At 36.3% G+C, this 26,495-nt stretch overlaps 2 protein-coding genes across 2 annotated transcripts in view; both read right to left on the reverse strand.

The window, feature by feature from the left end:
• Nucleotides 1-929: 929 nt before the first annotated feature.
• Nucleotides 930-1,325, reverse strand: LOC108910293 (cytochrome c oxidase subunit 6A1, mitochondrial-like). The gene has a single exon (XM_018714856.1). It carries the CDS (start codon nt 1,323-1,325, stop codon nt 930-932), a length of 396 nt encoding a protein of 131 aa, XP_018570372.1.
• Nucleotides 1,326-7,899: 6,574 nt separating this feature from the next.
• Nucleotides 7,900-26,495, reverse strand: part of LOC108910324 (sushi, von Willebrand factor type A, EGF and pentraxin domain-containing protein 1) — a 32,350-nt gene continuing 13,754 nt past the window's right edge. The window contains exons 2-7 of the mRNA XM_018714892.1: nt 26,069-26,275; nt 25,134-25,394; nt 24,723-24,958; nt 14,733-14,890; nt 9,949-10,142; nt 7,900-9,636 (exon numbers count right to left, since the gene is read on the reverse strand). Coding sequence (XP_018570408.1) covers nt 9,506-9,636; nt 9,949-10,142; nt 14,733-14,890; nt 24,723-24,958; nt 25,134-25,394; nt 26,069-26,275 — 1,187 coding nt within the window. The 3' untranslated portion in view covers nt 7,900-9,505. The remainder of the gene's footprint in view (nt 9,637-9,948; nt 10,143-14,732; nt 14,891-24,722; nt 24,959-25,133; nt 25,395-26,068; nt 26,276-26,495) is intronic.

The raw sequence follows: 26,495 nt of genomic DNA on the forward strand, positions 1-26,495 counted from the left end.
GTTTCAACTTCATAACTCCTTAGAGACGGCTGCCATAACAAGATTCTACGAGATAGCCAATTTTCCAATCTCCATGCGGACACCACTGCAGGATCGTTGCGGAGCCAGCCTGGAGTGTGTTCAGACGTCTACCCAACTACCCATAATCAAAATCAAAACCACCACAGTCCACTAACCGAAGTATCGATCGAGAAGTCGAGTATAAATTTGGTCAGTAGCGGGCCAGATCCTTCAAAATTCCTCTATGTGTATGAGGCCCTATTCTTATTGCAATCCAGGCATCAACAGAGCAAAGGACCGACCGCTGGCCCTCTACGAAGAAAGGAATGTCGGTTAGCAGCGTAGCTGACCATCGGCATCGCTAATGTGATCGTGTCGATGCCCAATCAGTCGGGTGACCGTCTCGCAAGATGGTCAATCAGGAAGAGAGGAGCCTCGCAGGAGCTGCCTGTCTCACGGTGTGTCAGTCGGGGACTGCTGCATAAGCAGGAGCCATATGAGGCAACGGCAGGACGGGTGGGTGCGATCCGCTGGAGATTTTCTGTTGTACGTGGATGTGTTGAAAAAAACTCTTATTGAACCGCTACTGAATATCCTAAGAGAAATTCAACCGATCGATAATTATAATAAAATATACAGTCAACCTTAGATGCTATTTTGTTGGAGTTAAAGCTCCAATTTTATAGGGACAGCAAATTGAATCTTTTCTTTCTACTTGAAGTCTACTAATCAAGAAAAATTGACAGGAATTTCACAATCGAAAGTTGAATATATTTTTTAAAAAGGGTGACACGTTCTCCCATATGTCCTAACGTAGGGAACGAAATGTTTAAAAATAATGTTTACTGTTTATTCTATTAAAAGCTATCAAAACAATCCACGTTTGCAAAAAAAATATATATTTCCTTCAAGGACAATTTGATCAACTATTACTCTCGGCAGTTGGACGATTCATCTTCTTTACTACCACATTCACACTCCAAATCTTCTTCGTAACCATCTGGAATGGCGTTTATTTCTGGATTATGAAATAAGGACTTGTTCCCGTCACCCCAAGGAAACCTCTTAGTCCTCCTCCTCATCGTCTCGTAAGGGACAAAATCTGGCCTCTCTGGGCAACCTCTGCTCTTCTTCTGGATGAAAGTGAAAGCTGCAACCGCCGCAATAGCAGGAAGGCCGACGAAGAGAGTCATGTACTTGTAGATTTTGTAACCCCCTTCTTTATGGGTGGATACCTTGGGCGGAGGGCATTGCTTGGTGGATGCTTCGCTGTAGAAGGTCTTTCGAACGGTTTTGGGGACCAGGCTATGGAGGAAAGTGAACATTGCGCTGATGTACTGGAATTTTGGTCTATGCGTCAGTGTGACTTGACACTGAAAATGTCTTTTTCGAAAATTGACATTTTCATTATACTCCATAAGTGTCAAAAAGATTTTAATCAAAACGTGGTCAAAACTTTGAAGCATTTTGGAGACAAAGTTGGAAATGCTACGAAGACAAGTGAAATTTAATCTTAATCACTAAAAACCAAAGTAAAAAACGTCTTCAAAACTGCAATCGTCGGACAAAAACTATTTTGTTTTAGAACGTAGTCTAAAATCAAAGATACGTAACTATTTCTGTATTACCATCCTTTTTTTGTGTGTACTTTCTAACTTTTCCAATACTGTATACTGGAAATTAGTTAAGGAAAAGACACACACACTGTATTGACAGCAGATTAAGCACACATGACGTGTTGCGTGGCGGGTCGGGCGACAACTTGCGTGTTGCCGACTCCTGACTTCCATATAGGGTAAGAAATTTCGACTTGGCGCTATTATAACATCGCATCCAAAATATGGGCCACGCTTTCTCGATAATACCGATTATATTCGACTATTTTGCAATGGGACGGCAGTGGAGTACTGGGGTCGATTACTGAAAGGTATCATTTAAAAATACAGGGTGTTAATTAAGTATGTACAATAAATTTAACAGTTGATTATTTGAATGATTCTACGACAAAAAGTTCATATAAAAATTGGTTCGCAGATGCTTCGTTTTCAAAAAATAAATAAATATCTTAAACACCCTTTACCCAATTTTGTTGTAACTTGGCAGTGTTATTTGTAGTGTTAACAGGCTAATTTAACTCTAACTTGATTAGATTTGTCCAGTGGCGTCCCGAGTGGTACCTTAACGAATATTTTTAAGGGATATGCAATTAAGTGGATTTTATTTTTTTTTTCTCCAAAAATGAATCAAGATACGAAAAACATTCACGAGATAAAGTTGTATTTTTAGTTGCTTAATCCAAAAAAATATAAAAATTACAAAAAAGTCAGTGGCGTACAATTTTTTTGTCAAAAATTCCCCTGTAATCTTTCGCGTGCCACGCCACTGGCGTTATCAATTCCGAGCGAGCCGTACGACGCTGGCACCCCACTTTCAAAATTCTCATTAATTTCCCGGTGATTAATGCGGCTGGCTGTCTTCGGGAGCCGATTTCTTCGCGTTCATTTCGGGTGACTGACTAATGTGCGTTATTTAAGAGGCCCGTATTCGCGCGCCCAAGTTCGGACGTCATAAGTGCGCTTAATTATACGTTCGGGGCTCCTTATTGCTCGGTATAATATCAATTGATTGCGCTAATGGGGGTTTCTGCAGGTCCGAGTCGCTCCCCCCTCCACCTGACACATATTCCCTTGCGCAATTGCCGGCGCGATTTTCCACGCTCTCGGTAACTTTTGATTATACAGGGCCGACCAACTTCAACACAGAATTCTTCAGGAGTAGATAAAAGACATAAAGTATATATTATTTCACAGCTAGCATAGTGTTCTGTGTGATCAAAATATTGGCTAGTTTTAACATATATCGCGAACTTTGTGAACGTAGCTAAAGTTTTTACACAGTTGCCTCAACCGTTAAAAACAGTGAACGATGCAAAGTATGGCTGTCCAAATTTGGCCTCACTTTGTGTGTTCTACTTAAACAAAACAATTCCGTTTGTTTCACAACATCAAAGGAGATGTTTTTGTCAAAATCTAAAGGGTGGTCCCGTCTTGCGCAATCTGTTTGCCTTTATACTTCCAGCTGTCAATACCATACGCTTTCGGTGATCATCGAATCTCCGTTCATTAAGATTAATTAATTCGTAGTTCACCGCCTAATTATTATTTCTTTCATGTCAAACACATATTTAGATCTTGCACGCTCTTATGCTTCGATTCAGCTAAGCTAGTCGACAATCGAAAACAAATTTAATTTGCCAGTAAGGAATTAACATTATTTTGTTAAATGGTTTAAATTCTTTTGTTCCAATTAAAAATTTTTTAAAAGTACGTTAATAAAATGAAGTAAATTTTACTTGTTTTACTGAGGTCGGTTCAAAGCTAATTATACTTGTCTTGTAGTTTCAGTTCGCGGTTAATGTACGCATCGCATAGTACGCGGGTGGTGTCTGATGTCGTTGTGAGGGATAGTACAAAGGCTTTAAGGATAAGGACAAGGCAGGTATTAATTTAAAGTAAATAAAAAACAACTTCCTTACAACAAGACAAAGTAAGACTAAATTTAACGTAATTTAATATATACTTATTACATTATCAAAGACTAGTCTAGGTGCCAGATAGGGTTCCGTGGCCAATCAAAGTGCCACGGCTGCAAACAACTTATTCGCAAGTATTTTGACCTCCTGAATCCAAAAAACTTGGTTGTAAAGCCTGAAAGTGGTCAGTTTAATTGTTATTAACAAATTAAATGTTTAAATGGCTGTAAAAAGTTTATTTTTATAGCTAGTACAATTTTTTATCTGTTAATTGTTACGTTTTCTCATAAGCAACATATAGTTTTTGAAAATTAAAAAAAGATTACCTTTAGCCAAAGTTATTGCAAATTTAGTGCAAATATTTTACATTTTCCGTCTCCGCGCGCACCAATTTTACCATATCTCTGGTTTTATTGGACGGATTGAGACGCACGACATCTCATTTTAAAGCTTGAACTTTGTTTTCAAACATTAATGGCAGCTTAGAAAGTTGTGAAATTTCAACGAAAATCCTGGTTTTATTTGTTTATAAGGCTTTTTTTATTATTCAACTTTGATGAAAAGCCAGTCATCAAATAGTAGGGCTATTGGCGAAGATCTCCATAATAAAAACTGACGTGGAGATTTATTCCTATTTATTATTTGAGAGCGGATTAATAAAATATCCAAATAGTTACCTATTATTTTTTATAAAATCTGAATAAAAAAATCCTGCTCGTGAATATCAGTTTTCTATAATATTGTAAATGCAACCAAAAATTTCCCGATGCATTTAGTCGTTTGACCTTGAAAATTTAAAAATTTTGCCTGCGGCGCTTTTTTTTTTCTTTCCTGCCCACCTATTAAAAAAGCCACGAGCCGTCACTGATATAAGCAGATAACATGCTTGCGTGTTGCACACGCCAAAGCCTTTTTTTCCAATCTAATTGATTCCAGCAGTGGCATGCACTATTAAACTTAATAATACCTTTCAACTTATTGAATAATCAGAGGCGGATTTTAATTTTTTTATTTTTATGGTCACGAGCCTGAATTACATTGTTTTAATTTGCAAAAAGGTGAAATTGTACCGTACCAACAAATTATGAGAAAATTTTCTAATACCAATCCGAATATTCAATTTTCCCGGGACAATTCGATTTTATCTCAAGACTGCTATTTCTTGGTATTGCAGATTTTCTAAATAAATGACTCCCTAACTTTTGTTTTAGTTTACATTTTTTTCACGTTACGTAAAAAAAAAGTTTACACTGCATTTCTGTATAATAAGCCCCTTTTCTAGCCCTTAGAAATCAAGGAAACTTATTGTAAAGGTTCTGGTGCTGTATTTAATAAAAAAATCTTTTCTGGCATAAATACTAGAAAAATCGTTAACGGAACTTGAAAAAGTAAAGGCCCCAAGACCGAACCTTGTGGAACTCCACGACCCCTAAGACGCAATTGTAAGTAAGATATTGAAATTAGTTATTAAAGATGATAAGACATACTCTATCTCTGCTGAGAATACTTATTTGCAAATTTTTATGAATTGTAGCAAGCGTAGGTACGTATGGATTCTACAGGAATATTATTCTCATCTGAGAAACCGGCGCGGTCAAAGCCGACACCTGATCAAACAGTTCCCTATCAATTACAAAGAAAAAAAACAGTCCGTGGTACCAGATAAAGACTCGCCTCGAACACCACCACCACCGGGCGACCTTTCACCTCTCCCGGACGAGTCATCGCGACTGATGTGTTCATTATTGGCCATGATTGGTTCCCTGGCGGCTAATTATTAGACATCCACAAATAATAAAGTCATTATTCTTGCACAAACACTCTCTTAATGTCTGTTGAAAGGTGCTGTTTTGTCCTAGACAATTGGAACCATTAGATGTGTCATCCGGTCGTCCGAGATGAGCGCGCTGGAGTGTGGACAAATTACTCGATAAGGGCGGACGTACACCGAGTCGATTCGGCTCGGCGAGGTACGGCTTGGCCTGGCTCGGCCTAGTCGAAAAGAATGAGATGGGTCGGAAGAAGAAGATATGGATGAGACGACATGTGATTTCAACAAGACAGTGCCACATGCCATACAGTCCAATTGAAACAATTCAATTATTGCATGAGTCAATTCCTGGTCGTGTAATTTCCCGTTTTGGTGATCAGAATTGGCCGCCTAGATCATGTGATTTATCGCCGTAGGGCTTTTTCTTTTAGGGTTTCTTGAGGTGTAAGATGAAAAAAAAAACGGTTTATGATTCCGTTACTGCCAATTTCGGGACAAGCAGTTTTACAAGCCATCCACTTGAGTAAATATGAAATAAATTTCGTATCTTTGAATGACTTTATTGTCAATATTACATTTATACATATAATTACAAAAATAATACAATATAATACAATATGAACATTAGGGTGGCCCAAAAAAAAACGATTTTTTTTTCGTGTTTCTTGTGAAAATATGTTAGTTTATCATGTTTTAAGAGCCCCTTCAAAAAATCAGCACAAAAAAAATTTTTTAGAGGTCGCTCAAGATTTTTAAAATTTTCCAAAATCGTCAAAGATTAAATTTAAAAAAATTTCGCGTTATTTTATCATTTTCTAGGTTGAAAAAAATCTCGATTCTGAAATTTCAAATCGATATTTTAATTTCTAAAGGTAACTCATAATTATTTTATTGAATTTGATGAACAAAAGAATAGAAATAAATCACACTTAAATTTTAAAAAATTATAAATATTTCATGGTGCGGTAGTAAATTTTGCCTCGAAAAATTTTTTAAGTATCTCGTGATTTATTTCTATTCTTTTGTTCATCAAATTCAATAACAAAAATTATTAGTTCGTTGATATTTATTTTTAGAAGTCGCTCGAAAATATTTTAGGTGCACTACTTTGAAAGTTAAAATAATTATGAGTGGCCTTTAGGAAATAAAATGTCGATTTGAAATTTTCAGAATCGAGATTTTTTTCAAACTAGAAAATTATAAAATAACGAGAAAAAAATTTTTAAAAAATTAAATATTTGACGATTTTGGAAATTTTTAAAAATCTTGAGCGACCTCTAAAAAACTTTTTTGAGCTGTTTTTTTGAGAGGGCTCTTAAAACAGGATAAACTAACATATTTTCACAAGAGACACGAAAAAAAAAATCGTTTTTTTTTGGGCCACCCTAATAATGAACATAAACTGGAATATTTACTCTGAACCAATACAGTGAATAATCCCTTACTAGTAATTAAAATTTATAAATTCCACGTAATTCTTTGAAGTTTTTTTACGATTTCGAAATATACATAATTCTATACATTTATTCCGTTAATTTTTAATAAAAAATCAACTGGATCTCTATAAGAAATCATTCATATATTTACATAATATATCTCTCCAATTTATACGAAAAACCCTGTATCAAAATTTAGATCAATTTATCAAACTTCCATCTGATAAAAAATAATATTAAAGGTACGTTTCGGGCATTGTCTACAATTCCTTCTCATTTTTCGACTGACTAACGACAAATACTAAAGTCATACAATTCGCTAGTGTGTTAAAAATTGAATAAAAAGATCTTTCAATCCTAAAACAAAATGTTTTCAAGCTGATTAAATTTATTCAATTTAATTCTCTCAGATAGACCGATCGAAATAACTCATTTAGAGGGAAATGAAAAAGAAAATTGATACCTGGACTTTTATAAGTGGAAATGGTAAAGGGACTTATAATAAACGGAAAAAAAATAAATGCGTGAACAAGGGTGGCGGAGGGTTAACTTGGGGGGTTGAAAAGTTGTCAATAATTGTATTATTGAGATTTCTGGCGAAAGTTGACGTCAAACAAAAAAGTATCCAATTCAAAAGTTGTAGATCATGCAAAAATCTACAACTTTTGTAGAAGTCACTTTGTACTATAACCTCAAAATTTCCGAGAAAAATGCGAAAACATGTTTTTTTCTTATTTTTCGTTTTTTATTTCTCATTTCCGCAAAAATAATTTAATTTTGACGAAACTTGGTGAAAGTATACCTTTTGTGTGTCTTTAATAACCGCAAATTTTTTTTGATAAAAAAATCAAGAAGTTTCCGAGATATTGATTTTTTCCGGTCTGAAACACTTTTTTCAAATATTTTTGAAATAAAAATTCTATTTAGAAAAATCATCGTACACAGTTCTGCCGGCGATAAATTTTTTTCGTTTTGGCATATCTACAATGAGACACAGTTTTTTTTTGTATTTTTTCCGTAGTTAGTTTTTGATTTTTTTAAATTTAAACAAATTATCAACAATTACTGAAAAATTTATTGTTGCAATAATTTATTATCATTTTTTTTTTTTTAGATTTATTATAAGCCCTTTTACCATTTCCACTTATAAAAGTCCAGTTAACAATTTTTTTTTTCTCCAAGTGTAATTTGGTTGGACTAAGAGTACTTCATCAACGGAATTCAAAATTACCTATAACATAATTTATAATCTAATATTCTTTGTCTTATCCTGATACAAATCACACTGTACTTTGTCGTTCAATAAAATCTTGAGAACGCCCCGTAAAAGAATTAAAAATACTGACTCTACAAACATTAAAAACACTTAACAAGTAAATCAATAAATAAATAACAGCCCCGATCCTATCATTATTAGAATACATAAAACAGAACGTTGTGTATACAGTACTGACAGATTATATACATACACACAGATACTATTTCCCATCGAGACTAGAATATGCGATCTTTGGATGATACAACTGTTAGTTCAAATAAATCCTAGAGAAGCATAGCGCGTGGTCGATTATTAGAAAATAATAAGCAGTTGGATACGAGAAGCGAGTAAACCATTCATTTTTGCTACGTGTTCTTCACATTGTTCATTGTAAAAATGCCGCTCCTTAAATGAAGCGGGAAATAAATGAACGGGCAATACAGCGCATGCGTTCATATAATGACGTCATTTGGCACACACTAGAAATTCAGATGTTTCATTGGCTGTCTCCACAGAGCGGCATTTTTCAAACAGCTCAGCTTTACTTTTAATGGTGGCGAGTAATTTTAAGAATAAATATTAGTAAACACCATGTCATTAACCCATTTATATTCCAATACGGTCGAATAGACGAGGTTTAATAAAAAAGTAACGAGAATTCTCAAATTGCACGTGCTACAACACGCGCAATTGAGTAAATAAACTCAATAAACAAGTTACAACTTGTTACGACTTGTTATAACTTGTTTGTCGATTCCAGTGATATAGGTATTTTATGAGAAAATTAACAATTCCCGTTATTTTTTTATGAAACCTAGTAGTCTCTTTACCGTAAGTAACCACAGATACATGGCGGTGTAGATGCAGAAGCATATTTGAATGATTTACCTGAAGCTATACACATAAAAAAATCTATATATCGCGTTTGTCAGTGTTCCAATTTAGCGTATAATACAGTTCCAAAAACTTAACTAACCTATTAAATTTGTACTTCTACTTCAAGTTCTCAACTCGCTGGTAAGCATCGTCCGAGAAGGTAAATTTTTTACACAATATATACAAACTTGCGAGTAACCGCGGCAAGAAACAGCACGTTTCATTCGAGAGTGACGATAAATTGGAACAGAAAATCAGATCACTTGAGTGCAGGTCACTATAAATACAAATAATAAAATACTCTCGCGGGATATTGCACAGCAACTAAATTTTACCCGGGCTCCTGTTCAGAAGCAAGCAATATTTGGCAAAAACTAAAATAAATGAAAACACTGATTTATTTTCTTTTTCCGTTACCCCTTGACGTTTCCGAGACATGTCACCGATTTCGTCACAAATTGGTAGTAAAAGAAAAAGGAAATAGATTTCAGATCAAGCAATCGATGCAGTCAATGAAGAACCAAAATTCGATACAAAACCACGTACTGTAAAATATGTTATTTTAGATACAATTAGTTTTAAAAATATTTCCAATACAGGATAAATAGGTTAGTCTCATATTAATGTAACACCTAAACAGATAATATGTCAGCGCTATTGGTGGATATTTTTAAAGAAGAATTCTCCGATATGGCGGGGTTTTCCATGTCGTTTGTTCCACCTTGGATTTCCTCTAGCTCGCTCTCCTCCAACAAAGGGACATCTACATAGAAACCAAAATGTTTACTTTTCTTAATTCTCACTAAATTGATCAAATTCTTAATTTATTTGTCCTTTACTCTTTATCTGCACAAAAATTACTATTAGAAACAGATGAAGGTCTTTCTACTGCTTTTTTCAAAACCAACATTATCTTAGAGCAAATTCAAGTTTTTATTTTGCTTCTACGGAAACTTTAATATAACTTTTGTATGGGGGCAGGGACGGTCCATTAATATTAAGCACAGAAGTGCCTATTTGTCGTCAAAATTTTGTATTTATGACTAACATTTGATGAAATCCACCGGACACTCACCTTCCGTATTGACGACGGAGCAGGCGTCGAACGAGGCGAGGCTGCCGCAGTGGGCTCTGCACGAGGCGGGTTGGGAACCGCTGTGCGAGGAGGCGGTGTCCAGAGTGACGTTAGTGGACCCCTCGGAAACGGCCATGGTGTCCGTGGAGCCCATGGAGTCGCCTGCAGACCTGGTGCTCGGGGTGTGCGATGCGCTAAAAAAGGATGCGGCAACTGGTTATGGATGCTCGAGATAACTCGGTGTATTAAATCTAATTTAGAACCGTCCGCGACATCATTTGATTCGGTATTTTATTAGATTTAAGTTGGCGGTACCGCACGACGGTCTTGATCTCGCAAAGTTCATCCAAACTATTAGAGACGAATTGTACAAGTTGCATTTTAAGGAATTAACACCTTTTATGAGGAACAACGCTATTAAATTGAATAAACTGAATATATCAGTTTCAGTTTGTTGTTTTGCTGACATGCCATACACCTTTGTATAAAATGTCGACAGTAGTTGTGACAAGTCGTAACACACTAACAGCGGTGTGGAACAAGCCCCAAGGCTCCATCCGTAATAACGATAATCTGAAGACATTTTTCTCAGCCAGAGTGTGAAACAGTCAGCTCGTCTGCGGCAGGCTATAATTTTTGCCTAGCCGTTATTGCTTTCACGCTCGTACGATGGAACTGGACCAGAACCAGATACGGGGAACCGCGTTGACGGTATTTCTTCTAATAATTATTATTGTGATGTGACTGCTTTGCGGCGTCTCGAACTGTACCAGTTTCACTTTTGTTACGTTCCTTGGTGGCTCATAAACGACAATTTTCGTCCCGGGTCACGACCAGGATAAAAAATGACCCCGTCGTTGGTAGCGACAGGGAACGGATGGCTTCGCGCGAATTAGCGTGGAAAACAAGACGTAAGTGGGTACTTGGAAGTCCGTATAAGGGCACGGGGGATTAATTATGACGACGACGAAACTGTGACTCACGCCGTGTCTACGGCATTTATTAAATGGGGAGCTGGTCGTGGCGCCGCGTGATATTACGCGACCACCACGTGGCTCAGGGGGCTTACGTGGTGGACGGCGACACGTTATGACACTCTGACAAGCCGTGTGGTAAGTTACCGGAGTGGATAATAAAGCTTAAAGGAGATAGAAGTCGGGGAACGCGGGTAAAGTGCTGATGAAACCGATAACTCTTGAAAAAACAAAAACAAGTGTGACGTTTCAAAAATTCATCAAGAAATCTCGAAAAACTCACCTTGAATCGATGTAAGGAATTATTATATTCATGGAACTGCACTTTTGAAAAACTGTTGCCATAAAATAGAACTGAAACTCTTTAAAGATGAAATACTTTCTACTCTTATTGGCTTTTGGTCTGCATTTCGAATAAAATAACTAATGCTCAATAAGCTCAAAGTCAGGAGAGTCGACAGTTATTCCAAATCCGTAAGCATCTTTATCAATGGTCTTGGTCTTGATATTCCAAAAGGAAAGACCACAAACCAACACAAGAAATGTAAATGGCAAAATTACCTCTTCGGAAAAATATGATCGAAGTGAACACTTGCTTTGACTTTGTGGTTTTCAAATCACAACACAATAAATTAACGCAATAGCAAGTTGTCTTGACCTTGGCCTTTCAAAAGGTGTAAGATCAGAACCTCTTTCGAGCGATACATGAGCAAACTGAAACCTTAGGTTGATTCAAAACCCCTAGGATTAGGATTGCTGCTAGACTAACCATGAGCTATAAAGAGAGTAATAGAAGAATAAGATAAAGGCTTGTAGTTCAGAAACGTGTAGACTACATGAAATCAAAGTAAATTATCTTGATCTTGGTCTTAGGGTAAGACCAGATATATAGATATTGTTTTACATACGAGTATATACAAAAAAATTAAAATATCTTTCAACCAAAACACAATCCAAGTAAACATATGACATCAATCAAAGCCCAGGACTGATGCTAGACTAAGATAACGATAAAGATTATCCAAGTCATGCTCATGTTTATGGTTTTTGATTATGTATTTATAAAGAGCTATCAAATCTGTAGAACCACACGAAATTAACGTAACAGTAAATTATCTCGTGCCGATTCCGTAAGAAAAACTCATTGGCTCACCATACCTTCACCTGCGTCGAAATTTACTGCTCCCATATAAATAATAAATAACCAGGGTCTTCAAATAACAAATTCAATTAGCAGAGTTCCCGTGGCGAGCTCGTATTCGGTAGCCTACCGGCGCAGTCTTGCCGAATTTATTCGATTACGCAAATGATAAATTGCGGTTTTAATGAAATTTCTTTATAGGAAATGCGAGGTCTATAATTTACTCATCCGAATGGGATAATTTATGGGTGTAATCGGGGCATTGTGTTTGTTCGCGGAGATCTCGAATTTATCATTCGCGGGGTCGGGTGCGATTCGGTTTTCAACGAGGGGCCAATAAACTCTGGAAATATGATGGATGACAGGGTGATTGTAATCCTGCAAGTTTGTTGCGATGATACTTTATCATATACAAACAAATGACGAAGGCTGTATGCAACTGATGATGATCTAAGGTCTAGCGGGAATTGCCAATAAACACAATTGAGATCTATAACAGAAGGTACCAGATGCTCGTTTTTGACGATAATGCGATTTTCTTTATAAAATTTTATCCGATAGTATTAATCTCTACCCCCTGTCGATCCGTTTACAAATTGGTCGATTACGAATTATTTTTACGAGGACCGCTGGGACTTGAACTTCTCGCGCAACGTATTTTTGAGACATTATGTTTGACATTAAAACTTGAATCATAAATATGCGATTTTATGTTCTTTTTCGTTCTAAAGCGTTTCTTTTTGTTTAGGAAATATTTTGGTGTGTTAGATGCGATGCGTATGACACGATTTTAATTGTAACTCGAACTTTGAATGTAAAATTGACCCTAAATGTCTTTGTGTAATATCTTATCTAAAACTACTAAAAACTTATGTGAAAATCGCAAGGATTCCATCCAGAAGAACTATTCCCGGCAATTCTCAAAATAAGTTAGAACGGCAGACGTGGAGGTGTTACCGAAGCGAAACCGCCGCCTTTTCGGTAGCTACAGCTTAATACAATGCGGATTCGTTCGAGAGTCGCCTTCGCAGACGGTCGCAATCAGAAATAATAATTACCGCCGATACCGACAGAAACAAAATCGAAGAAAAAACGAGCCGAAAGAAGCGATACCGAACTCATTAACGGCGGCGATTTCTCCGCCGCCATTATCGGGAATGAGATTTAATTTTTGCGCCGAATGCCCGCCGATCGGGCTTTTTGCTCCAAGAAAGCGAGGAATTTTAACAAGGACGGTACCCCGGGCATCGCCGAACCGACGGTTCTCGCGCCGTTTAGCCGCCATTAGTCATTTCGGCGTGTAATCTGCTCCCCGCGAGGGAAGACGGACCGATCTCTCAATTATCGCCCGAGATGCGATCGCATAATGACGGGGGATAAACGTGTGAGAAACGATCGGACGATCTGAGATCAGGGGACAGTCCGAGTGAGCTTATTTACTTTGTTTTTGATTTAAGTTTAATGAAGACAGAAACAAATGACCTTTAACTAGCCGTTGACATCTTAATAATCACCTCAATGGAAGTAGAGTACCAAAGTGAAAATCAGGAGTCAGAGTACCTTCCTGGTATACGTCACAACTTTACATATAGATGGTCTCAAATATCAATTTTCATATCAACAAAAATCAGATATTCGCAATATAATGGGGTATATGTCATTGATAAAGACTAGGAACAGCAAAGGGCTCAAATTGGAACCCTAGAGGACACCCAAAATTGCAGTACGATATATCCACTAAATATTCTATCCTTCTATGTAAGAAGGAAATAAGTTCATTAAAGAAGAACTAAAACCAAACCCTTCCAGCTGTTTCAATAAAATGCAATGGTCTAAGAGGTTAAAACCTTTGATATACGTATCTGTAGGTTACTTTGGGTATATTTACCCTTTACGTTAAACAGTTGAAAGTAGAAGTTTTATAGAAAGATAGATGTAAAAAGTTATGCAGACACATTTCGAACACCTTCATATTTCGGAAACGGTCAAGTTTAAACATTTTCGCTTCTTCTACACGTCTTTAAATTAAAAACGACACATTTTTGCGCCGTAACTTCGGTTTTTCGAGCCGGTACACGAAATATCCACCTTAATTTGATGTTCCTGAAAACGTACGACTCCCTGGTCGCCTAGTCCATGTCGGAGGGGCCATAACCGCGAGGATGGTTTATAGAACGGCAACGCAGAGTTACGATATCGCGGAACGGCACGCAGCCCGTGTTCCCCCTTAATTGATGCGGCGATTAAGACCGAGCCGGGCCGTAAACAGGACCCTGCGGCACGCCGCTCTCTGAATATTGATTTTGATGATGGTGAGACGCGTACGGTCCGTCACATCTCCGAAGATTTCGTTACCAATCACGGTAATCGACTGAGACGGGCTTTCGCTTCTTACACGTCGTTCTGTCAATGGTTCGAAGGGAAAATCCTCGCGAAGTCGCGAGAACAGCGTCAGTGCATTACCACCTTATTAAAAATGTCTAAAAGCATTGTCACTGTCATTAGCGTTTAAAGTTTTACTACACTTCTAGTAGTGACGTCACTAAATGACGCAGCAGATGTGAGGCTTTATATTGCAAGTGATATTCTCATTCTAAATTGAACTTAAATATAAAAAAACTCTTCCCATCACCAAAAACTAATGCAGCCGATAGAAAGCGGCAACTTACAAGGATCCGTGCCTAGTCACGTGACCTGCGTCGGTGTTTGGCGAGTTCCTGGCCCTTCTACCGGCCAAGTTGGGCCAGTGGGGTCGATGCAGCCTGGTGGCAGTCAGAGAGGCGCCCCTTTCGCTCCTGGTGGCCTCGTCGTAAGACGGCAGCAGGTTCTGCTGGAACAAAGTATCAGAATTAGAGGCTGTAAAGAAGCTACAGATGTATCTATTTTAAAGTATAACTTGAATGTGGAAAGTTAGGTTACGATCGCACTTTCGCGACTGGTGTTTACGTTGGTGCCACTGATATTGTTCAATATTTTGGAATACCAATATAGCAAGAGAACAAAATTAAGGGTTGCGTTGGCAAGTTTTAACTTGTTAGGTGTTATCCAGATTATCATCAGTTTGGGAAGATTTCTAATTGAATCTGATAACAAAATATTGCGATGCACAATGCACATTCTCAAAGGCTTCAATCTTGGTGAAATAAATATTGTTGTAATACCAAAAAGCAACCCACAAAAATACTTAAATATCAAGCTATATACATGTATATGTTGTATACAAAGAGAATTAAATTATTATCAACTGTTTGACATGAAAAACAAAGTTATTTATAGGCACGGATAAGTTGTTCGCTCAGATGTCTTCATAAAAGTATTGTCATGTTAGTTGAATTTGTATACTTTCACAAAGGAAAAATTTGTTTCTAAAAATCAAATCGCTCGTTACCAGTCAGTTATAATAAAACTTAACGCCGAACACGCTCTTTAGAAAGCAATAAACGTCTTAACATTCAACTGCACGCTTTTAATCAAAGACGTTTACTTTTTTTTTGTATAAATTAATACGCGGCTCGTTTTTTCTCCTCGTCTCTCCCGGTAATTAATGAGGCAGTATATCATTACCGCCGACCATTTACGGCTAAGCGATTTGTTTTATTGCATATCGTATTTCATTATTGACATGACGTAAAATACGCTACCGAAAATAGTTAAACAATCATACCCATAAATTAGTTATGATGGTAAGAGTTCTGTTTTACAGCAGGAACAAGGAGATATTTCACAAAGCTTTCTCATATCGGTATCGACACGGTGGGCGTCCGCAAAAATTAATCAGTACGGTTTAGGATTAGTGGAAGAACGTGAAAGTCGGGGTTCCGGTAGAAAAAAAGTGTTAGAAACTGATTATGTTTCGGTGATGTTTAGGCAACCCTTATGCAGATGTGACCTAGTGAGACATATACTAATTTACGGGTCCTACATACAAATTCAGTTCATTCAGTTTTCGTGCTATTTTACCATTTTCCTCCTCAGATCCAACCTACACAACGACAACAAAATCACTCCGATCGGACCACTGGCTTAAAACAGACAGACTCTTGGAATTTCTGGTAGTAGTTGATTTGTGCCAAACAAATGACTATCAAGGACTTTTCTGGAAATGTTCTAGAATTCCACATTAAGTAAAATTGTAGGTTTATGCGTAAACTGTCTAAAAGTAGTTCCTTTTTCTAAATTTTTTCGGTTTACGCTCTATAACTTCAAGTCTATCAGTTCATGTTTCATGCCACTGTTTAATACTGTGTTTCAATAAATTGTGCTGCAAAGGAAAACAAAACAAAATAATGCGTTTTAAGTAAAAAGGACGATTTACATGGTAAGTTGACTTTCCTGCCAAAAGCACAGCGAATGGGCTATACGCGGGGTACGCGGGACAAGCTCCACAACGCGTCCACCGCCATTTTCCCACCGTATCTATTATTATAATTATTATTAATTCCACAACGACATTACTATAATCCCATTTCTAGATAATATGCTAAACAAACGGTCCCACATTCGGTTGATATCTTAATTTTTTCCAACCCGCCCATCTATGGTCGAGCTTTCATGTCAATTAGTGCGCTGCCACTGGCAGATACATACATAAAAATCATAATCGACCATTTCGAAATGCCATTCCGAGATTCCACCGTCGTACCCGTCGTCGGCCCGATTAGACTTCTTATTTTAATACAAATTGTGGTGTAATTAATTTCGAGATAAATATGTTTATTGACGCACAAATTGGGGCAACCGCGGTTCTTGGATTGATATCGAGGCTTAAGTAATGCCCGGGCGAGTGGTATGTATCGCGTCCGGTCCCATTCGAATAAAAAGTAGATATAATTTAATCTTCGTAAATATTTCTAGCTTTTTGGAAGGATTAAAGTTGTTTAGGCCTGACATATGAGGTTCGATCAAACAATAATTGGAATTTTCAAATTGCGCGTGTTGTAAGTGAGTAAGACTTACCTCAGTGTTTCTGGCAATTTTTTGTATGGCGAAATGTCGGATCAGAGCGTATGTCTGATACTTTGTGTTAAAATCAAGTTAGTCCAGGGAACCAAGAGTTTCCGAATTCTTTCGGATAGAACCGATTGACGTAAAACTTGGACTGTAAATAGAAAATAGCTCAGGAAACAAAGGTTATATAGCGACGATAAGCGATTTGCCTAGGGGGTGGAAGCCCCTTCTAGGGGGGTGAAAAATAAAATATTAAAAATAACCCCAGGAATCGATAAAACAATCAATTTTAAGCAAAAAGTATCTTATGAACATTTTTCGATAAGTCAATATTTTCTGAGTTATTGGTGATTGAAAATTTATATTTTTTATTAAAAAAAAAGACGTTTTTTCGTAGTTTTTCTCAAATAACTCGAAAAATATACATTCTATGAAAAAGCTTATAGAAAAAGAAAAAAATTGAGTTTTTTTCCATTTATGTAGGTGCAATAAGTGCTGAGATACGGCTGGTTGAAAAAAATAATTTCATTCATGTCCGGCAGAAACTAAATTGGAAGCATTTAACGTAAAATAACTAAAAAAAATTATATTTTTCACATATTTTAAAGTACCTTAAAAAATCTTTAAAATGAACTTGACTTTAAGTCATTAACATAAAAATTAACAGTTATGATCAAAATAAAACTGTTAATTCGCTTTTTCGGAAAAAAAATCAGTACAAAAATTGATGGAATTTTTCACGAGATTTAAAATTGAAGGTAATCCTTCTACAATTTACATTTTTTATGTGCTAACAATATATTATACAGGTTTAAGCGGTTTAGAACACATATTTTTTAAAATATTACGTTTTGATTGAAAAAAAAAATAATTCCAAAAAAATAACATTTTTGAAAATAAATTAAGATACGAAAAATATTCAAGAGTACAAAAGTTTAGATTTTTTTTCACAGAATATTTTGTTTTTTTTTATTTGTGTAGGATAAAAATGAACAAAGATGTCGCTGCTAGAAGTTTGCAGTTGAAGGCGAAGTTAATGTTTTCAAATCCTTTAACCTCAAAAATCTCAAAAATAACGCGTTAAAAAATATTCAATTTTACAGTACTTTCAGCTGTTATTTTCCGTAAAATCGTTTTTGGATCGTCTTATTACCTTTAAAATTAAGGAAGTTATCGTTAAAAAACCAACAGTACTTTACCGCTTCAATTTTGGGAGCATATCAATATTTTGGTTATCCACAACTTTGGAGCATTCTATATACATAGAATACCTTCACTTTTTTCTTTTAATCTTTTAATACTTCTACTTATCAACTTTAAATGTATATTTTTTTTTTATTTGTATAATAAAGGAAGATTTTTAAGAAACCCAGTCATCTGATAAACACTATAGGGGGGCATTATAATTTATTTTAAATAATTTAAAAGCCATTTTTTTTATATTTTGTCAATGCTGGTGGTTTTTAAGGTAAAAGAATTTTATTTATCCTGTTTGTACTATCAAATCATTTAAAACTGTTAAAAACTATTTTTTCTTAATATTTTGTTATTAGGGGTAGTTTTTAAGGGTTGAAATATTATAACAAATTATTTATAATACCATAAACTATTGAAAAGATTTATATCTATAATATATGTGCTATAAAAATATTTTACGGTCAAAGAAACTATTAATTTTATATTTTTATCATTAAGGGTTGAAACTTTATAAAAATAACGTAATAACAGGGTGAAATAAGCTTAATTCCAAATTTTCATAAAAATCGGATCTATCCGAAAGTATTCGGAGGTTTTACCCTATTTTTTCTCTTCGTTCCCTGGACTAAGTGCAATTAAGTGCAGATAAGCGTTCATATTGTTAAAAAGGGCCTTTGAAGGGTTTTCAGGAAGGTCAAGAAGATGAGTATTTTCCGAGAAAATTAACAAATCTCGTAAAAGATAATCTGAAGGTTAGATTTTAGTAACTTAATTTCAAAGAGGATTGTTTTTACAAATGGAATCACAATGAACGTAAAAAGTTTTTAATATTTCGATTTGTCTTTTATCAAACCGCCAAACTAAGTTTTATTTATCGTGACGTTTTCAAACCGTTTTGATCAAAACTTGACGAAAATTTGATACCAGTAATCCAAATACGTCCGTGCAATCTTAAACACCCCGTACACACACGCACATGTGTCTGACGCGGCTAATTACCGCGTACGACACCTTTTGTTCCCATACAAATCCCCCAAGAGCCGTTTCCCAATTACACACCTGCGGCCTCCCATAAAACAATGGGGGCGGCTATCTGGACTTACGATCTGTGACAGCGATGGGTTCCGACGTCACCTGCCGCGACGTCACGACCTGGGGGTCGGTGGGTCGCGGTCCCCCTGCCCAAAATATCGCAATTTCACGATCGCTTAGACGAGATAATGGCTAATTGCCGATTGCGTCGCGCACAAGCACGAATTTGAACAATCGCCGATCGGATTAATAGAGGATGCGACGACCACACGCAGCCTTCCGGAGATGCGTCTCACTTAGGGGATCCCACGGTGAAATTCGGGGACTTTCTCTTTTTTCTCGTGGGCGGCGTGGAGAAAAATGACCGAAAACGCTTAAAAGATGATTACAAAGTCGACGAACATCAACTTTTTTGTGCAACTACACGCAAAAAAATATTTGTTGCTTCAAATGTACAACATTTGATTGTAAGGTATCGCACGTTTATATATACGCAAGAAAATATTTTCTTCCTTCAAGAAAATTATTTATTTATTTAAATACTTTAAATTTCAATCTAGAAATTCCTTACTTTAAAAATACCAAATTTTCAAAAAATAACAGATTTTCGCCAAATTTGGTATACGGAGGTACGGAAGTTTTCGGGGTCGCTGATCACGGATTCGAGGTCAATTTTGCAAAATTCAAGATGGCGGATCCAAGATAGCCGACTAAATTTTCAAAAAATGACACGTTCGCTCCAAAGAGTGACCGCAAAAATCGCCCGTTTTTTCACAATTCGCAAAGAACAAAAGAAAATAGATAAAAATATCGTTTAAGTCTCAAATTACTCGTCGTAAAAAATTAAGATAAGCATAGCTTTTAGTTTTTTGAAATTTTTCAAAAATCACCCCTATTTAGGGGTTGAAAAGATCCCCAAAATGAAGAATTGAATATTACCAATAAATATAAAAACTATTAGCATGTGAATTTTTCTATCGAATGATTCTTGATACAAAGATTTATTTTCATGACTGAGCATGTTGAATTAGAAAATCTACCCTTAAGCGCGTTCAGGGGGTGGAATCATACCCAAAAATAGAGAATATCAGAAGTAATTGTAAAAAGTCAAAAAATATATATATTAAGAGAATTCACATGCTAATAGTTTTTATATAAATTGGTAATATTCCGATTCATCATTTTTGGCATTTTTTCAACTCCTAAGTAGGGGTGATTTTTTAAATTTTCAAAATACTAAAAGCTATGCTCATTTCAGTTTTTTACGGCAAGTAATTTGCGACCAAAAACATATTTTTATGTATTTTTTTAATTCTCTGCCAATTGTGAAAAAGCGGGCGAAAATCACAGGTTTTTTGCAGTCACTCTTTGGTACATATATATTACAAAATGAATTTCACAATTCTGACCTGGGATTCGTAATCAGCGACCCCGAAAAAAACCCGTATACCAAATCTGCTGCGATTCTGTTATAAATTGAAAATTTGGTCGGCCATCTTGGATCCGCCATCTTGATTTTTGAAAAATTGACCTCGAATCCGTGATCAGCGACCCCGAAAACCTCCGTATACCAAATTTAGCGCGAATGGGTTATTTTCTGAAAATTTGATCGGCCATTTTGGATCCGCCATCTTGAATTTTGTGAAATTGACCTCGGATCCGTTATCAGCGACCCCAAAAACCTCTCTATACCAAATTTAGCGAGAATCTGTTATTTTCTTAAAATTCGTGATATCTGACCTTAATTGACCCGTTTTTTTTTGAGGTTAACCATTAATTCTGACCGCGAATTCGCGTTCGGCGGGGTCATAACCATATAAATGAAAATTTGAATATAGAAAAAAAAAATTTCGTATTTTTCCTAGCACTTTTTCGTGAATTTTTACTATTTTTGACCAATTTTTTTAGGTTAAGAAATATATGTGATGTGATAACTTAATTCTGACACCGAATTCGTGATCAGGAGGCAAAAATACTACGGATAACATATGTCGCATGAAAAGTACAGGCAACTTTTTTTGTGTGTGGCTGTGTCATCAATCAGTCGAATAGTTTTCCCCAATTTTCTTTCAAGAAAACATAAGTTTGATTATAATATGCTACATTTGTCTTGAATAATTCCTACATTAATACTAAATTTTAAATATACTTATTAGAGTGGCCCAAAAAAAACGATTTTTCTTTCATGTCTCTTCTGAAAATATGTTAGTTTATTATGTTTTAAGAGCCCCCTCAAAAAATCAGCTCAAAAAAAAATTTTTGAGAGGTCGCTCAAGATTTATAAAAATTTCCAAAATCGTCAAAAATTTATTTTTTTTTTCTTTTTTTAATTTTTTTCTCGTTATTTTATCATTTTCTAGGTTGAAAAAAATCTCGATTCTGAAAATTTCAAATCGATATTTTAATTTCTAAAGGCCACTCATAATTATTTTAACTTTAAAAGTAGTGTACCTAAAATGTTTTCGAGCGACCTCTACAAATAAATATATCAACGAACTAATAATTTTTTTTATCGAATTTGATGAAAAGAATATAAATAAATCAGGAGACACTTAAAAAATTTCTCGAGGCAAAATTTACTACTACACTGTGAATATCAAATATTTATAATTTTTTAATTTTTTAAAATTTAAGTGTGATTTATTTTTATTCTTTTGTTCATCAAATTCAATAAAAAAAATATTAATTCGTTGATATTTATTTTTTAGAGGTCGCTACAGATACACTACATACTTTTAAAATTAAAATAATTATGAGACCTTTAGAAATTAAAATATGGATTTGAAATTTTCAGAATCGAGATTTTTTTCAACCTAGAAAATGATAAAATAACAAGAAAAAAATTTAAAAAAGAAATCAATTTTTGACGATATTGGAAACTTTTTAAAATCTTGAACGACCTCTCAAAACATTTTTTTTTAGCTGATTTTTTGAGGGGGCTCTTAAAACATGATAAACTAAGAGATACGAAAAAAAAATCGATTTTTTTTTGGACCACCCTAATACATACATATTTTAAAGAATTGGTAGTTTTGAAACAGGTAGCTAAAGTTCGATAATAAATTTCAAAACTATAAAAAATTTGAATTAAATTATATATTTAGAAATAATATAAATTTTAAGAAAAATTATAGATGAAATATTTGCTGTAATATTTCACATAGTTTGTCAAGTATATACATTTGAATAGAAAATAACATTTACGGCAAATAATTCCATTTAAAACTATCTGCTCATTTGATCCAAATACTTTTTTTTCAGTGTAGAAAACCCGTTTTACATTTACCAGATTTGTACCCAATAAATCGCTCAGGAAAAGAAAATAATTCCAAAGCTTCATTCCACAAAATACAATTTTGAGTATAATACAATCCTTAAAAGTCCGAAAAATTCAGTGGCGTCGAAATTCTGACGTTCTTAATGCGATGTCTCCCAGTTTCTTAGCCATTGTTTAATACAAAAATGTAAAACACATTTGGTGGAGAAATGATTACCAAAGAACTGTAGCTGACACATACGAATATAGAATTTTGTACACCCTGTACGGACACGATGGGCCATCAATAATAATTGCGGCACTGGGCCAGAACTAGGCGAACTTCTCCCCTATATGGTAAACCGTTTCTGTATCATGGCCACCGCGCTCTTCTAAGCGAACTCGACGGCGCGGATGTCGTTTCGACGAACTTTCCAAACGCCACCACAGCAACAGGTGGAAACCGGCCGTACGGTGTCACAAATTAACCCTCTGGAATAAGTTTTGTCACATTCGATTGCCATGAATAAATACAATAGAAAAATGTGTGTAGTTTAAATTAGAATTAATTTGCTCGGATTAAATCAATGGTATCGCCTGCTCATTTGCCTGATTTAGTTCATATACTGGGTGCTAATATAATACTCAGTTGCGGTAATTTCAAATTCCATAGTAAAAACGCGGAATCATCACATGTCATCGTCACACGTCATCGTCACACGTCATTGTCACACATCACGTGTTCACACATGGACTTGTATCACACAGATACAAAAACATCAGAATTATCGACTTAAGTAACAATTTCTATCAAATTTCAAGCCTCAACTGCCTTAATTGACAGTTTAAACAATATTTTTTTAATAGAAAATGTTATTTATTACCCCTTTTATTACGAATTTTACAAAACTGAAAACTGAAATAATCTAGTCTATCATTTTTTTCTGAGTCATGCCAGCGCGCTGTCCCGAGTCCGTCCCTGGTTTTTACATCATGTACGATTCACTCACGGACCTTAGATCTATCAGGAGATTATGTCTCCTCTCATTTCTAAACCTGCCCCAACTTCGATTCCGTGTTAACTCCGGGATGTTTTTAACGAGTCACGGCCTTTTAAAAAAATTCCACGCGCGCCGCTGGCCCCCGAAGCCGTTTCGTCCGATCGAACTAATTGCGATTTATTGTTCGGCGGATTTATTTTAATTGAATTTGGGCCGCTCGCTGTTATTGCCCCGTTAATTAGCTAATTATCATTCGTTACGTCTGGGCAACAGCAGCAACGTAGATCTGCCAACTTCTCGGGTTATCCTTGGTCCCGTTTCGCCCCTTCCCGTCCCCAATGGTGCCGCCCGCGTCACCCGTAGACAGGTCGATGCCGCGTATGGAAAAATCCACCCAGAGAAAATTATATCGCGTTCAAAAATAACACAAGCTTTATATACAGAATCCGAACTAAATTTAACGGACTACAGTCCAGTACCGGAATAGCGGTCATGAATAAATCAAACTGGAAATTGTAAGGTGCCGTTCATTTCGCATAGTGTTCCGATTATTCGTTGTAAACGCCCAGTTGTATCTTTGCTTACGTGTACAAAGAGATGTTGCATTGTTTAACGTTATTGAAATCCCTGTATGTGGCAATTTCTAGCCGAAGCGTGTCAGTGCGTGTCATAAGCGTACCAGTGGAAGACATATCTTCACATTTTAATTATTCCAGTACGTAAGTTCGTATGCAACGTAGTGTTGTTGAAAACATGCCTGTTAAGTGTTTATCGTGAGCTAAAAAGTGGGGAGAGTAAACAAGCGAAGCATGTGGCACGCGAAAAATATGAAAACGACAGTAACACTAAAAACTTTACGTCCAACTTTAATGAAACTTCAATCGTAGAAGACCACTATCTCAGAAATTAATTTTCGTAACTTAAATCGAAAATATACGAGGAAGAGAGTATTAAAAAAAATTAAAATAGAGTTTCGTCTGTCGCAGATTTCTTATTTCCAGAGAAATAGACAAATGGAGAACACAAGATTAGGCAAAATTTAAATAACGACATTTTGAACATTTTCGAATCTGATGCAGTGATAGCCATAGATAATGCGCCTCACCATAGCCGACGAATAGAAAAATAACCAACGTCTTTACGGAGCAAAGAGGAAATCATGGAACAATTGAATGAAAATAAAAATCCCTTATAATAATCAAAACGTTTCTCGTGAGTGTACCCACCTGGTTCCTTTGGACGCCGTCCGCGAAGGCGATGAGCGCCAGACGGTCGGGGTGTTCCAGAAGCGCCGCGTGGTCCCCCAGATCCTGCCTGGGAAGCGGTTGGGGTATGGCGACGGTGGTGCTGTGCTGTTTCTTCCTTTTGCAAGCCACCATCAGGCAGATCAGGAGCAGGATGCCCAGAACGCCGGCCCCTGCCGCGGCTGACATCAAGATGGCGTTGAGATAGTCCACATCCACTGAAAAATTAAAAAAATGATTGTACATTATAGTAGAACAGTTCCCGAGTTTAAACAATTTCCAAACTGGTTACCACGCCATTGATTTAGACTTCTTGGCCTGACGACTAAAGATTCTTGGAAGCGTGGCAATCAGCAAGAAAATTGTTCAACCATTCGATTTTTTAAAACTTACATAAGTTGTCGCCGGTAGGCTGGCGCACTGACGGGGTTCTAGTGCGGACGCACACGGGGGGATCGTTGGGGGTCCAACACCCTCCAACGGTGCACGCCATCGAAGGCTCCCCCTCCATGACGAACCCCTGCAAGCACTGGTACGTCACGGTGGACTTTATGGGAAAATTCGTGGGGTTGCTGGTGTCGTAGATGTTGTAATTCACGTCGATGATGGTCGCGTAGGGTATCGTTGGCGGCGGGAGGCATTCGTGCGCTTGTACTGAAAAAAAATATAGTGGAAGTGAGACAAAGGTGTTAACACTTCTCTTTTTTTATCCTCAGAGATAGGGTTTAAATTTATTTTTATTATTTCTCAGAACAATGTTATTGAGGCAAACGAACATTGTTATCCAGGCAAAGAAACAATGTTACCTAGGCAAAGGAGCAATATTGCCTAGACAAGAAAATAATGTTGTCTAGGCAAGGAAACAGTGTTGCCTAGGCAAAGGGGTAGTGTTGCATAGGCAAAGCAACATTGTTACCTAGGCAAGGGAACAATGTTACCTAGGCAAGGGAACAATATTGCCTAGACAAGAAAATAATGTTGTATAGGCAAGGAAACAGTGTTGCCTAGGCAAAGGGGTAGTGTTGCATAGGCAAAGCAACATTGTTACCTAGGCAAAGTAGCAATATTGCTTAGACAAGAACATAATGTTGTCTAGGCAAGGAGACAGTGTTGCCTAGGCAAAGGGGTAGTGTTGCATAGGCAAAGCAACATTGTTACCTAGGCAAAAACATACTTTTCAACCTAAAATACAAACTGCAAGTAAATTTGTTTCCTTATTGTTTATCCCAGATAATACTTAAATAAACACTGCCGCTAATTGAAATAAATGTAGATTTCTAGTTTCTTAGTAGGTTCTCTAATTAAAATTAGTTAATGCGTCAACTTACCACAAGATGGCAGGCGTCCTAGCCATTTTCCCTCCTGGCAAACGAGCTTGGTAGCCTGGCAGGGACTTAGGGTGTTCCTGTACTTTCCTAGACATCGAATCTCTACGGTGACGCCAGCCATGGATCTCCTGTCGTACTGTTGGATGAGTTCGGTGTCGCTGTGAGGAACAGTGGGGAGGGGGTCGCAAGGGATGTCGTCGAGATTTTCTGAAGTAAAAAATAAACAAGAAATTAGGAAATAGGTGCAAACATGCAATTCCGAACACAAAAGTGTTTTATTTAAAAAAAAAAACACTAAAATGAGAGAAACGAATTTGATATCGATATTATACTTATCAAGTATTATTTAAATAACCCTGTTGGCTTGTGTTTTTCAATATTATTGTGTAATAAAATAAAGCGAATGTGTAGTATAGTATAATCTAGG

The sequence above is a fragment of the Anoplophora glabripennis genome, unplaced genomic scaffold (assembly GCF_000390285.2).
Source record: "Anoplophora glabripennis isolate ALB-LARVAE unplaced genomic scaffold, Agla_2.0 scaffold86, whole genome shotgun sequence".
Classification (NCBI taxonomy): Eukaryota; Metazoa; Arthropoda; class Insecta; order Coleoptera; family Cerambycidae; genus Anoplophora; species Anoplophora glabripennis.

What these genes read in the sequence shown, in the direction of transcription:
- LOC108910293 (XM_018714856.1), bottom strand. Translation starts at nt 1,325, where the DNA reads ATGTTCACTTTCCTCCATAGCCTGGTCCCCAAAACCGTTCGAAAGACC.